Source organism: Loxodonta africana, chromosome 5, assembly GCF_030014295.1.
Source record: "Loxodonta africana isolate mLoxAfr1 chromosome 5, mLoxAfr1.hap2, whole genome shotgun sequence".
Classification (NCBI taxonomy): domain Eukaryota; kingdom Metazoa; phylum Chordata; class Mammalia; order Proboscidea; family Elephantidae; genus Loxodonta; species Loxodonta africana.
In genome coordinates, this window is record NC_087346.1 from 22,696,894 (window position 1) to 22,711,915 (window position 15,022).

General features: G+C 35.4%; 1 protein-coding gene across 2 annotated transcripts in view; it reads right to left on the bottom strand.

The window, feature by feature from the left end:
* Positions 1–789: 789 nt before the first annotated feature.
* ADAD1 (adenosine deaminase domain containing 1) overlaps positions 790–15,022 on the bottom strand; it is a 49,885-nt gene continuing 35,652 nt past the window's right edge. For both annotated transcript variants that reach the window (XM_003410428.3, XM_003410427.4), the window contains exons 10-11: positions 6,138–6,270; positions 790–1,446 (exon numbers count right to left, since the gene is read on the bottom strand). In XM_003410428.3, coding sequence (XP_003410476.1) covers positions 1,333–1,446; positions 6,138–6,270 — 247 coding nt within the window. In that variant the 3' untranslated portion in view covers positions 790–1,332. The remainder of the gene's footprint in view (positions 1,447–6,137; positions 6,271–15,022) is intronic.

Here is a 15,022-nt window from a genome sequence, read left to right on the forward strand (position 1 = left end):
GCATTTTTTAGCAATATTTTTTAATTTAGGCATATGCACTGTTTTTTTAGACATAATACTATTGCACAGTTAGCAGACTATCAAAAAAAAAAAAAAACAATCCTGTTGCCATCGAGTTGATTTCAACTCAAAGCAACCTTATAGGACAGAGTAGAACTGCCCCATAGGGTTTCCAAGAAGCAGCTTGTGAATTCGAACTGCCAACCTTTTGGTTGGCAGCCGTAGCTCACCATAGCTCTTCACCACTGTGCCACCAGGGCTACTAACAGACTATACCAAAAAACTACAGTATAGTGTAAATATAACTTTTATGTGCACTGGGAAACCAAAAAAAAAAAAAAAAAAAATCATGTGACTTGCTTTATTGCAGTATTTGCTTTATTGCAGTGGTCTGGAACCAAACCAGCAGTATCTCCAAGGTGTGTCTATAAATTATGATTGATACCAAGGAATATGTTGAAGGGGCAAAAATACGGAACAATCTAACAATTTCACTAAAGATATACTGAAGAGTAACAAAACTTTCCCTTTTCATCTAATCACTGTATACACAAATATAAAGCTAAGTAGTCTTTTGCTGATCTATAAATTAGAAATGCCTACTAATTTGAATTGTAAAGGATTCAGTTATGTTCGGTATAACTGAATCTTAGAAAACACCTGAAATGTTCAATCTTACATAAAGCATACATGATAATCCTCTCTTAATCGAAATAAGTGATTCATCAAACTATTCCCTAACATGGTTAGCATTTTTCTGCATTTATATGTGGAGTTTGCATTCATGAACTCCTCTGATATGCGAGATGACGTTTTAGCTACTGTGTTTTTACTAACACCTAGCATGGTAAGACTGGCAAATATTAGGCACTCAAACATCTGTTGAAATATCAACAAATGAATAAGAATTATTATTTGTATTCCTGACTTCTAATTTTTAATTAAAAAACAAAACAACAACACTTGAGTGAGATGCCAGCTACATAACATTGAATACCTTAGCTGCAGGGATAACTTTACAGTTAAACCAAAAACTTAAGAGAAAATGTTCTTTCTTTGAAACTCAATAAAAAAAGTAATGATTTAAAAATGACGGTAAAAATAGAGAATGCTACATTTAGAATCAGGTAATTCTTTTCCCTCAAATTAAAAAACTCTTAATATTTTCATGTGAAGTGACATGAGTATTTAGCATATGTTCAGCAACCTCTGGACACTTGTTTGCAAGACCCTGATTTTAAAAGTTGAAGGCCACCAGTATTTTTAAATATTTTTACTAGTCAAACACACCAAAAAGTACAAGATTTTTAATCTGATAGGGGATTGCCTAATTCACATACTAAATTGTTCTATACAGGGAGATTTCACAATCCAGGAGCCATAACCATGTTGCTGTAAGTAGGATTTCAACAAAGTTTTCGCTTCTTGATAGGATCCAGACATACACTAGAGAGGAAAATAAATCGAATTATAGGAAATAGGCAGAATTTGACTTACAAAAAGTAACTAATCTTGTTCTTTTAGTTTGATTTAAAAAAAATCAATAAAAATCTTCTTGAATTGTGATTTTTTCTCAAAATTATTTCTGAAGCTATAAGCTTTCCTTTCCTTCCCAACACACCTAAAAGCATTTTTTCTTTCTTTTTATCAAGAAAGTATTCATCCTCATTATATAAAAATAGATAAAATACATAGAAAGAAATAAAAATCACCTGTAACTTCAAAACTATACATAAATATCATTACTGTTTTGGTGTATTTCCCTCCATTCTTTTGTAAATAAACACACAGATCAACTTTTAATTTACATATAATTTACATTATATAAAATTCATCTATTTTAAGTGTACAAATTGGTGAGTTTTAGTAAATTTACACAGGTGTGCAACCAATACCACAGTCTAGTTTTAAAATTCCATTACTCTCCAAAAGTTCCACTGTGCCCGCCTGTGTCAGTCTGTGTTCCCAGTCAATCCCAAGCAACCACTAATCTAGTTTCTAGATTAATTTTGCTTTTTCCAGAATTTCATATAAATAAACAAAATATATTCTCTGTTGTTTCGTGCTACTTTCGGTTAGCATGTTTTCAGATTCAATCATGGTATTTCATGTATCAGTCATTTGTTACTTTTTATTACTGATTAATATTCCATTGTATGGATATATCACACTTTGTTTATATATTCACTAGTAGATGAACATTTGAATTGTTTCCAGTTTGGGGCTATTATGAATAATACTGTTATAAACATTCGAGTCTTTACGTGGACATAAGTTTTTATTTCTCCTGGATAGATACCTAAAAGTAGAATTGTTGGGTTGTAGAGAGTTACTATGAGTCAGAATAGACTCAAGGGCAGCGGGTTTGGTTTTTTTGGTTTGGATTGCAAGTACATTTACCTTTTAAGAAACTGCCGAACTGTTTTCCAAAGTGGTTGTACCATTTTACATATCCATCAGCAAGGTCATGAAGATTTACCCCTATGTTTTTTCTGAGTTTTAGTTTTAGCTCTTGCATATAGGGTCTATGATTCATTTTGAGAAAAGTTTTGTATATGGTGCAGTACAGTGATCCAAGCTCATTCACGTGGATGGGTATACAGTTGTCCCTGCATTATTTGTTGGAGACTATTTTTCCCATTGAATTATTTTGGCACTTTTGTCAAATATCAACTGACCATAAACGTCAGAGTTTCTGAACTCTCAATTATATTCTATTAATCTACATGTTTATCCTTATTCCAGTACCACAATGAACTGATGTGCTTTATAGTAAGCTCTGAACTCAGAAAGTGAGTACTCTCCAACTTTGTTCTTCTTCAAGATTGTTTTGGCTATTTTGAGTTGGCTTTTGTCTTAGGGTTCTCCGGAGAAACAGAACTGATAAAATACATACACAAACACACAGAAAGAGAGAGACTGACTGATTAATTTTAGGAATTGCATCATGCAATTGTGTGGGCTGGCAAGTCCAAAATCCACAGGTCAGGTGACAGGATGGAAACTCTGGCAGCCTTGTCTGAAACTGGTAGGCCAGGTGGCAGGCTGGAATTCCAGCAGGATGGCTATTTACAGCCCTAAGGCACAATTCTTCTTCCTTAGGAAACCTGAGTTTTTGCTCTTAAGACTTTCGACTGATTGGATGAGGCCCATCCAGACTGTGGAAGGTAGTAGGTTTTATTTAAAGGCAAGTGATTGTAAATGTTACTCATATCTAATACCTTCAGAGCAACATGTAGTCTAGTGTATGACTAAAGAACTTGGCACCATATCCTAGCCAGGCTGACACATAAAATTAACCATCACAGCTTCTAATTTACCTAGTACTAGTTTTAACAGAAATACCATAGGTAGGTGGCTTTAAGGAACATAAATTTATTTTCTCATAGTTCTGAAGGCTAAAAGTCCTAATCAGAGTCTCAGTAATGTCAATTCCTTCTGTAAGCATGTCTCTTAGTTCTGGAGTCTGCTGGCAATTTCTTGGCATTCTTTTTCTTATAAACAATCTTCACGTCATCTGTCTTCCTCTGTGTGTGTGTATGTGTGTCATTGTGCCTATTCTGGTCTTTTTATAACTCAGATGTGATTAGGTTTAGGACCCACCCTATACAGGTATAACCTCAACTGAATATCTGATTACATTACATTGTGTTACAAAACATCATTACATTATAGAAAGTGATTACATTACGTTACATGTGAAGTAATTACATTATATTAATTATGATGAGTACTGGTGGAGCAACGGTTAAGCGTTCCACTGATAACTGAAAGGCTGGCAGTTCAAACCCACCAGCCGCTCTGTGGGAGAAAAGACCTGGTGATCTGTTACCATAAAGATTATAGCCTAGAAAACCCTACGGGGCAGTTATACTCTGTCCTATAGGGTCACCATGAGTTGGAATCAACTAGACGGCAAACAACAAAACATATTATGGAAAGCAATCTGCTCTATCAAAGGCCAACATTTAATCACATGTAACTACTAAATGACATCAATTAAACTCATGTTTGACACACAAACCATTACAGCCTCTGTTGCTTCTAATGTGAAATCAGTCTTTAAATGCACTGTTCTCCCATAGGTGATCAGTCGTTTTTATCTTGCTGCTTTCAATATTTTCTCTCTCTTGTAAGCCGTTTGACTATGACGTATCTAGGTATGGATTTTTTATTTTTTTCTTTCTTGGTGTTTGTTGAGTATCCAGAGTCTGCTTACTAATGTTTTTCATCAAATTTGGGGATTTTTCAGTCATGTTTTCAAATATTTTCCCTGCCCCTTTCTCTTCCCTCTGCTTTTATATTCCCATTACAAATATGTTGATGTGCTTGATACTGTTCCGCAAGTCTCTGAAGCTCTGTCCATTTTTTAAATCTTTTTTCTCTGTTCTTTGAATAATTTCTGATGATCTACAAGTTCAGTGATTCTTTTGCTATCTCAAATATGCCAATAAGCCTATCTAGTGAATTTTTTTAGTTCAGTGATTGTGCATTTCAACCCTAGAATATCAACCTGGTTCTTTTTTTTTATTGTGCGTTAAGTGAAAGTTTACAGCTCAAGTTAGTTTCTCACACAAAAATTTATACATTCTTACGTGACCTTAATTGCTATTCCTACGAGAGTACACTCTTCCTTTCACCCCGGATTTTCCGTGTCCATTCAACCAGCTCCAGTCCCTTTCTGCCATCTCATCTCGCCTCTGGGAAGGAGCTGCCCATTTAGTCTCATTTTTTTTTTTTTATCCTTTACTCCAGGTAGGTTGGGACCAGTTGATGGATCTTAGATGGCCCCTTGCTAGCTTTTAAGACCTAGGCGCCACTCACAATTTGGTTCTTTTCTGTAGTTTCTATTCCCCTACTGAGACTGCTTATTTACTGAGTCATTGTTATTTTTAACTCTTTGAACATATTTATAAAAGCTGTTTGAACTCTTTGTTACAGTCAAGATTTGGACCCACTCAGAATCAGTTTCTACTGTTACTTTTCCTGAGCACGGGTCATACTTATCTGTTTCTTTACTAATTATTTTTGGTTGAAATCTGAACTTTTTAGACAATATATTGTTGCAACTCTGGATTTATTTTCTAAGGTTGTATATTTTTTTCTTAGTCTGCCTAAACTTAAATCATGAATTCTGTCTTCCTCACAGTGTGCAGCTGCTACTGTCTCTTAATTTTGTCTTCTTCTTAGTTTTTTAGATTCTTATTTTTATGTTTTAGCCTGGTTTCTTAGTGGTCAACCTAGGTCTGCATAGCTTCTTGCCGTTAGGTGCCATCAAGTCAGTTCCAACTCATAGCAACCCTACGTACAACAGAATGAAACACTGCCAGGTCCTGCACTACCCTCATAATCGTTGGTATGTTTGAGGCCACTGTGCCAGCCACTGTGTTAATCCATCTCCTTAAGGGTCTTCCTCTTTTTTGCTCACCCTTTACTTTACCATGAATGTTCTTCTCCAGGTCCCTCCTGATAAAATGTCTAAAGTAAGTGATACAAAGTCTTGCCCTCCTCACTTCTAAGGGGCATTTTGGCTTTACATCTTCCAAGATAGATTTGTTCATTCTTCTGGCAGTCCACTCTATATTCACTATTCTTCACCAACACCACAATTCAAAGGCATTAATTCTTCTTCAGTCTTCCTTATTCACTGTCCAGCTTTCCCACGCACATGAGGTGAATGAAAATACTACGTCTTGGGTCAGGAGCACCTTAGTTCTCAAGGCGACATTTTTTTTTTTTTAAACACTTTAAAGAAGTCTTTTGCAGTAGATTTGCCCAATGCCAGCATCATCTGATTTCTTGACTGCTGTACCCCATGGGTGTTGACTGTGGATCCAAGTGAAATAAAACTCTTGACAACTTTAATATTTTCTCTGTTTATCATGATGTCACTTATTGGTCCAGTTGTGAGGATTTATGTTTTACGTTGAGGTGTAACATTAACGAAGACAACCCATTCCCAAATAGGATTATAACCACGTTTTTAGGAGACACAATTCTATCCATAATACACAGTATTATTTTATATTCAGGAACTTTTATACTCAAAATTTTTGCTATGTAGCATCATCATAAAATTACCATATCATGTTTATCTTTTTAATTTTATAACTAACTTAATTCCTTTAAGGGCTTACCTTAGCTGCATGATATGTACTAGCTTCAAGTAAATCTTCTTTTTTAGCTTCTTTGGCAAGCAGGTTAAATCGACTTAACATTGCAGCCTTACAAAGCCGACTTGCCATTGACACACCACTTTTAAATGGGGAACTACGGTAGAAGGGAATGAAAAATTTACTGATCATTATGCAGTCATTTATGTTGGCAACTGTACAGATTAAAATCAATATATATTCTACAAATATTTATGATCCCAGATTATTTGCAAGATGTGTTATGAAACATAATTTTTTATAAGAAAAAAAATCACTTCTAATATTTAATTATTTTCTGAACCCAATTTCTTTTATAAAATTATAGTTTAAGTATTATAGTTCTGCATTAAAAATTAAAGCAGAAGGTTGATATCTGGAGTATTTCTATTGTTTAAAACAAAATTAATCTATGGTGATTAGAATAGAACAGTGGTTCTACTAGGCATTAACTAGAAGCAGGAATGAAAATACACTCGGGGATGATGGAAATGTCCCGCATTCTAACTGGGGTTATGGTTACACAGGTATATACATATATCAAAGCTTATAAAACTGTACAGTGAATTTCACTGTATATAAATTTTAACTCAATAAAAAAGCAGAATATACTCACCTAACCTGTCTCCCCAAATACATGTGTATGTGTGCATGTATATATATTTTCTGTTTCTATTAAAAATGGGTCCACAGATCATGAATCTTTTTTTACTACTGTAATTTTTCCCTTCATTTTATCTCTCATTAGTTGTTTCTTGTTGTTATAGATTACAAAATTTACCACAATCCTTCGTTTTTCCCTGTATCCACATTCTCTGCAATGTGACTTTTCAGATACTTCCATCAAGGGGTGGATTCCCCCTACCCTTGAATTCTGGCTTGTCTTGTGACTTGTTTTGGCAAACAGACTACAGCAGAAATGACAATCTACCAGTTGGAGCCTAGGCCTCAAGAAGCTGGTGCTCTTCTCATTCCCTTAGACCTCTTGCTCTGCCATGTAAACAAGCTGAGACTACCTTAACAGAGGGTGAGTGAATACACAGGTCAGAGCCTAACTGTCCCTCTAAGATCATTAAAGCTGACCTGCAACAGACACACAGCTGACCCGAGATGCACTGTGGTGCTCAACCAAATTGAGAAGAACCATTCAGCTGACTCAAGGACTTGCGAGCAATTATAAATGATTGTTATTTAAAACCACTGTTTTGAGGTTATTTCATATAGCAATGGTTAACATACACTTTTGCGTATGAAATCTATCAATCTGTCAATCTGTATATATCAATTTTCCTCCCTGACACCTTAGTGAATTCTCTTTTGTTGTGGTAGCTTTTCAGATGATTCTCTTGGGCTTTCCAGGTATAAACTGATACCATCTGCAAAGACTGGCAGTTTTACCTCCTCTTTTCCAATGTTTTATAACTCTCATTTCTTTCTCTAGTCCAAATGTATTAATTCCTCCAGTATGATGTTAAATACAGCAATAACAGTAAACAATCATGTCTTGTACTGGTTGTTAGTGTGAATGCCTCTAAGATTATATCATTAATCAAGATGGTATTTTTGAATTATTTTTTACATTTTATCCTGTAAAAACTATCTACTCCTTTTTATTTGAATATCTTTACCTAGAATAGTGGTTGAGTTTTATTAAATTCCTTCTTAGAATTTATGGAGATGGGGATACTATGTTTCTTCCTAGATCAACTAATATGACAATTTATATTAAAGAAGTTTCTAAATTGGTATTATCTTTATTATGTTACTATTCTTGCCAATTAGTATTGTTGTATAAATACATTTTTATCAATATGCTGCTAGTTTCTGTATCCTAATACTTTATTTGGGAATTTTGCTTGGACATAAGGGACCTTGGTCTGTAACTTTTGGGGAAAGGAAGAAGCAGTAATCTTTTATCAGGTTTCAGCACCAATGATACACTTTTGCTTCATAAAAGTATTTCCATCTTTTTAGAGAAAAATGGAAATATATGCTATTTAAAAATTTATAAAATTCTTCTGTGAACCACCTCAGAATGGTGCTTTCCTGAGGAAGAACTAGGGTATCTTCTTCACAACTTTCTCATTTCAGATGAAAAGATGTTAAGATTTTTTCTTTCTTCTGCACCATTTTTTAAAATAGTATTTTATTGTGTTTTAGACCAAAGTTTAAACAGCAAATTAGGCTCCTGTTTAACATTTATTTCTACACAAATTGTTCAGTGACACTGGCTACATTTTTCACTATGTGTCAACATTCTCATTAGTTCCGTTATGGTTATTCTGTTCCTAGTAATCTAGTTTCCCTGCCCCCTTACTTTCTCATCTTTGTTTTATAGTAACTGTTGACCATTTGGTCTTATACAAATGATCTTTTAAAAGAGCACAGTGCTGTAGGTAATATTCCTTATTTTATGAGCCAATCAGTTATTTAGCTAAAGGTGACCTCACAGTATAATTTCTTTTCAAAGTTTAAAGAGTATCTCAAGATGACAATCTCAGGGGGTTCTCTAGTCTCATCTGGTCCAGTAAGTGAATTCTGTTCCACATTTTTCTCCCGTTCTGTCAGGATCCATCTATTGAGGCCCTAATCAAAACGGCCAGTAGTGGTAGCCAGGCACCATCTAGTTCTGATCTCAATGTATCGGGTCATGGTTTGCGTACACAATTAGTTCTGTAGGCTAGCTTCTTCTTTGAGTCTTTGGCTTCCTTCTTTCTCTTTTGCTCTGGATGAGTAGTGACCATTAGTTTCATCTTAGATGGCCATTTGCAAGCTTTTAAGACCCCAGACACTACTCACCAAATTAGGATGTAGAACATAAACTTTATAAACTATATTATGCCAACTGGCCAAGTTGTCCCATGAGACTATGGTCCTAAGCCTTCAAACCCAGAAAACCAATCTCACGAGGTATCTGGTTATATCTAAGAAGTATCCATTAACTGTGCCCCCTATGTGGTTTACTATAAACAGGAATATATATGCATGGACACATATATATGTATATACAGATACATATAAATACATCTATATATGCACACATATACATACCCATACACATATATGCATATATAAATACATATGTAACCATACACACATTTTTTTGGTTATTGGTGTTGCTGTAAAAGTATATATATCTTTTACCAAAAACGTCTTTTTCTCTTGTGTACTTGGTAGTGACATCATTTACCTTGGTCAAGCTGTGCACACTTCACCCACATCTGGTGCTCCCTTTCTCACTACCAAAAATAACAAGTGTCTACTTAGACAGTGATTCCCCTTCTCCCTACCACTTTATCCCTGGTAACCATCAGTGAATGTTGGTCTCTGTATATATATCTATTCTTACCTTCTTATAAAAGTAAGATCACACAATATTTGTCCTTTTGTGATTGGCTTATTGTACTCGGCATAACGTACTACTCCAGATTCATCCGTGTTATGTTTTAAGAACTCATCATTATTCTTTATGACTGCATAGTATTCCATCGTATGTATGTACCACATTTTGTTCATCCATTCATCTGCTGATGAGCACTTAGGTTGTTTCCATTTTTCTTATATTGTGAATAGTGCTGCAATGGAACAGATGTGTGCGTGTCTGTTCGTGCCTCTTCTGTTAGACCTCTAAGGCATATAACTAGAAGTGAGATTGCTGGATCACAAAAAAATCTGTTGCTGTCAAGTCAACTCTGACTCATAGTGACCCTACAGGACAGAGTATAACCGCCTTACAGGGTTTCCAAGGAGCAGCTGGTAGATTCAAACTGCCGACCTTTTGGTTAGCAGTTGAGCTCTTAACCACTGCACCACCAGGGCTCCCTATTTCTAGTTTTTTGCAGAAGTGCCATGCTGTTCTCTATAGTGCTTGTACCATTTTACAATCCCGCCATCAGTGTGTAAGAGTTCCAATCTTCCCACATCCTCATCAGCATTTGTTGTTTTCTGTTACAATTATTTTTCTGTCAGTACCATTTTTGCAGAGGTAATCTCATTGCAGCTTTGTTTCGCATCTCTCTATGGCGCTCCTTGGACACTCTACGGGGCAGTTCTACTCTGTCCTATAGGGTCGCTATGAGTCGGAATTGACTTGACGGCACTGGGTTACTGGGTATAGGTTCGCTGAATCAGAATCGAGAGCAATTTTTTTTTTTTTTTTAATGGCTAATGATCCTGAGCATCTTTTCATGTGCTTGTTGGGCGCCTGAATATTCTCTTTGGTGAAGTGTCCATTCATGTCCTTTGCACATTTTTTAATTGGGTTGTCTTTTTGTTGTTGGGTTGTAGGAGATTTCCACATATTTTAGCAATTACACCTTTTTCTAACATGTTGTTCCCAACGATTTTTCCCAGTCTGTAGGATGTCTTTTCACTCTCCTGACAAAGTCTTTTGATGAGCACAGTATTTAATTTTTATGAGGTTCCAGTTATCCATTTGTCTTCTGCTGTTCATGCCTTTGTAGTGTTTGAAAATCTATTAAAAAAAAAAAATTAGGTCCCATAGTTTTGTTCCTGTGTTTTCTTCCAAGAACTTTTATCCTTTTAACATTTAGGTCTCAAATCCAGTTAGAGTTAGTTTTTGTGTATGGCGTCTGAGGTATGGGTCCTGTTTCATTTTTCTGCAAGTGAATATCCAACTGTGCCAGCATTATTTGTTAAAGAGACTGTTTCTTCCCCATTGAATAGACTTTGACCTGTGGTTGAAAATCAGCTGTCCACAGATGGATGGATTTACTTCTGGGTTCATGTGCTTGTTGGCCGCTTCTATTCCACTGGTCTGTATGTCTATAATTGAACCAGTGCCAGGCTGTTTTGATTACTGTAACTGTATAGTATGTTCTGAGATGGGGCAGAGTGAGGCCTTCTACTTTGCTAAACTTCTTTAATATTGCTTTTGCTATTTGGGACCTCTTTCCTTTCCATATAAGTTTAGTGATTAGTTCTTCCAATTCAGAAATAATGTTGCTGGAATTTGGATTGAGATTGCACTGTATTTAGAGATTGCTTTGTGTAGTACTGGCGTATTCACAATATTAAGTCTTATAATCCATGAGCACGGAATGTTCTTCCATTTATGTAGGTCTTCTTTAGTGTCTTGTATCAGTGTTTTATAGCTTTTGTTGTATGTCTTTTATATCCCTGGATAGGTTTGTTCCTAGGTATTTTATCATTTTGGAGGCTACTGTAAATGGTATTGTTTTCCTGATTTCCTTTTGGGATGTTCTCATTTAGTGTAAAGGAAGTCACCTGATTTTTGCATGTTGATTTTGTACCCCACAACATTCTAGTAGATTCACAACTTTCTTGTGGAATATACAGGATTTTCTAAAGTACAGGATCATATATATCATCTGCAAATAAGGACAGTTCTGTTTCTTCCTTTCTTATCTGAATATCTTTTATTTCTCTTTCTTGCCTTACTGCCTGGCCAAGACTTCCAGTAAAATACTTATTTAAAGAGGAGTGATAATGGCTATTCTTGTTTTCCTTCTGTTTTCAAGGGGAAGGCTCTCAGTCTTTCTCCATTGAGAATAACGATGGCTGCTGGTTTTGCATTTATGCCCTTAATTATGCTGAAGAATTTTCCTTCTACTCCTTTTTTTTTTTTTTTAAACCAGGAAAGGGTGTTCTATTTTATCAAATGCTTTCTCTGCATCAGTTGAGATGGTCATGTGGGTCTTTTCCTTTGTTTTATTTATATGGTGAATTACATTGACTGATTTTTTAATGTTGAGCCATCCTTGAAATCCTGGTATAAATTCCACTTGACCATGATGTATGGTTTTCTTAATATGTTGTTGAATTCTGTTCACTAGAATTTTGTCAAGAATTTCTGTGTCTCTATTCATGACATACATGGTCTATAATTTTCTTTGTGATATCTTTACTTGGCTTTGACAGCAGGATGATGCTGCCTTCAAAGAACAAATTAGGGAATATTCTTTTCTATGTTTTGGAAAAGTTTGAGTAGAATTGGTGTCAACTCTTCTCTGAATGTTTGGTAAAATTCCCCATTGAAGACATCTGGTCCTGGAATTCGTTGTTGTTGTTGTGACATTTTTGATGGCAGCATCAATCTAATCTTTTGTTGTGGGTCTGTTTAGATTTTCTACCTCTATTTGTGTTACTTTACACAGGTAGTGTTTCTAGGAATTTGCCCATTTCTCAAAGTTGTTGGAGTGCAATTTTTCATAGTATTGTTATAATCTTCTTTATTTCAGCTGGATTTGTTGTAATGTCTCCAATTTCATTTCTTATTTTGATTATTTGCCTTGTCCCATTTTTTTCCTTTGTCAGTCTGGCCAGTGGTTTGTCTATTTTATTGTCCCTCTCAAAGAATCAATTTCTGGTCTTGTTGATTTTATTGTTTTTCTGTTTTCTATTTCATTTATTTTGCTCTGATCTTTATTATTTCCTTTCTTTTGGTAGCTTTGGTCTTCTGATCTTCCTTTTCTATTTGTTTAAGTTGTTAGGTTAAGTTACTGATTTTGGGTCTTCTTTTTTAATGTATGTATTTGTTTCTATGAATTTCCCTCTGAGCACTGCTTTTGCTTCATCCCAAAGGTTTTGGTATGTTTTCATTTCTGTTTGATTCTGAGTATTTTTTTAAATTCACTTTTGTTTTCCTCTATGATCCAATAGGTTTTTTAGTAGTGTATTAGTTTCTACATATTTTCCCCTTATTCTACCTGTTATTGATTTCTAGCTTCATACCATTATGGTTATAGAAGATACTTTATATGATTTTAGTCTTTTTAAATTTACTGAGGTGTTTTGTGGCCTAAAATATGGTCTACACTAGAGAATGTTCTATGTGCATTGGAGAAGAATGTGTATATAGTGCTGCTGTTGAGTGGTGTGTTTTCTATGTCTCTTAGGTTCATTTGGTTAGTAGTGTTATTCAGGTCTTCTATATTTTTATTTTATTTCTAGTTGTTATATCTATCATCGAAAGCAGTGTACTAAAATCTCCTATTACTGTACCAAAAAGAATTGGTCAATAGCCAATCATTTTAGAAGGTAGCATATGATTAAGAACTAATGGTATTGAAGAAAGAAGTCCAAGGCTCACTAAAGGCACTGATGAAAAATAAGGCTCCAGGAAATGTCTGAATACCAACTGAGAAGCTTCAACAAACGGAGGTAATGCTAGAAGTGCTCACTCATCTATGCCAAAAAAATTTGGAAGACAGCTGGCTGGCCAACAGACTGGAAGAGATTCATATTTGTGCCCATTCCAAACAAAGGCAACTCAACAAAATGTGAAAATTATTGAACAATATCATTAATATCACACACAAGTAAAATTATGCTGAAGATAGTTAAAAAATGGTTACAGCAGTCCATCAACAGGGAACTGCCAGAAATCCAAGCCAGATTCCGAAGAAGACATGGAATAAGGGATACTGCTGATGTCACATGAAATCTTGGCTGAAGGCAGAGACACCAGGAAGATGGTTACCTGTGTTTTACTGACTATGCAATGGCAATCGATGCATGTGGATCCTAACAAATTATGGATAACATTGCAAAAAATGGGAATTCCTGAACACTAAATTGTGCTCAGGAGGAACCTGTACATAGACCAAAAGGCAGTTGTTTGAACAGAACAAAGAGATACTGTGTGGTTTAAAGTCAAGAAAGGTATGCATCAGGACTGTATCCTTTTACCATACCTATTCAGTCTGTATACTGAGCAAATAATCTCTGAAGCTAGACACAGCATCAGAACTGGAGGAAAACTCATTAATGAACCTGTGATGTGCATGCAGATGACACAACCTTGCTTGCTGAAAGTGAAGAGAACTTAAGCACTTACTGATGAAGATCAAGGACTATAGCCTTCAGTATGGATTACACCTCAACATAAAGAAAACAAAAATCCTTACAACTGGACCAATAAACAACATCACGATAAACAGGGAAAATGTTGAAGTTGTCAAGGGTTTCATTTTACTTGGATCTAGAATCAACACCCATGGAAGCAGCAGTCAAGAAATCAAACGATGTATTGCACTGGAAAAATCTGCTGCAAAAGATCTCTTTACAACGCCAAAAAGCAAAGACATCAACTTGAGGACTAAGGTGTGCCTGACCCAAGCCATGGTATTTTCAATGGCTTCATATGCATGTGAAAACTGGACAATGAATAAGGAAGACTGAAAAAATCTTGATGCCTCTGAATTATGGTGTCAGCAAATAATACTGAATATACAATGGACTGTGAGAAGAACAAATGTGCCTTGGAAGAATTACTGCCAGAATGCTCCTTAGAAGGTAAGATGGCGAGACTTTTGTCTTATTTACTTTGGACACGTTATCAGGAGGGACCAGTCGGTTACTGTTTGCTTGGTATGTTTTTCCACCCTTTGATTTTTACCTATTTATCTCCTTGTGCGTGGGATCTCCTTGTGCCTAAGATGTGTCTCTTCAGGGCAACATATTGATGGGTCAAGTTTTTTTTTTTTTAATCCATTCTGCCACTCTTTTAACTGGTGCATTTAATCTGTTGTCATTCGGTGTGATTATCGATAGGGTAGAATTTACTGCAGTCATTTTGTTAATGTCTTTTTTGCGTGTGCATGTGATGTTAACAGTTTCTTTGTTCTGCTTTACTTTCTGTGCTGACTTTTTTTTGTGTACTGGTTTTCTTTTCCTTTATTATTCTTGTTTTTATGTTTACTAAGTCTTCTTGTATTTCTTCTTGTCTATGTTCATGAATAGATTTATTAATTTTCTTTGTGGTTTACATTTGACATCCTACTGTCTGTTATATCTTGAAATCACCTCAACTTCCTCACCATATGGAAGTTCTATAACTACACCAATCATTCCCCCTTTTGTTTTGCTGTTGTCAATTAAAACTGTGT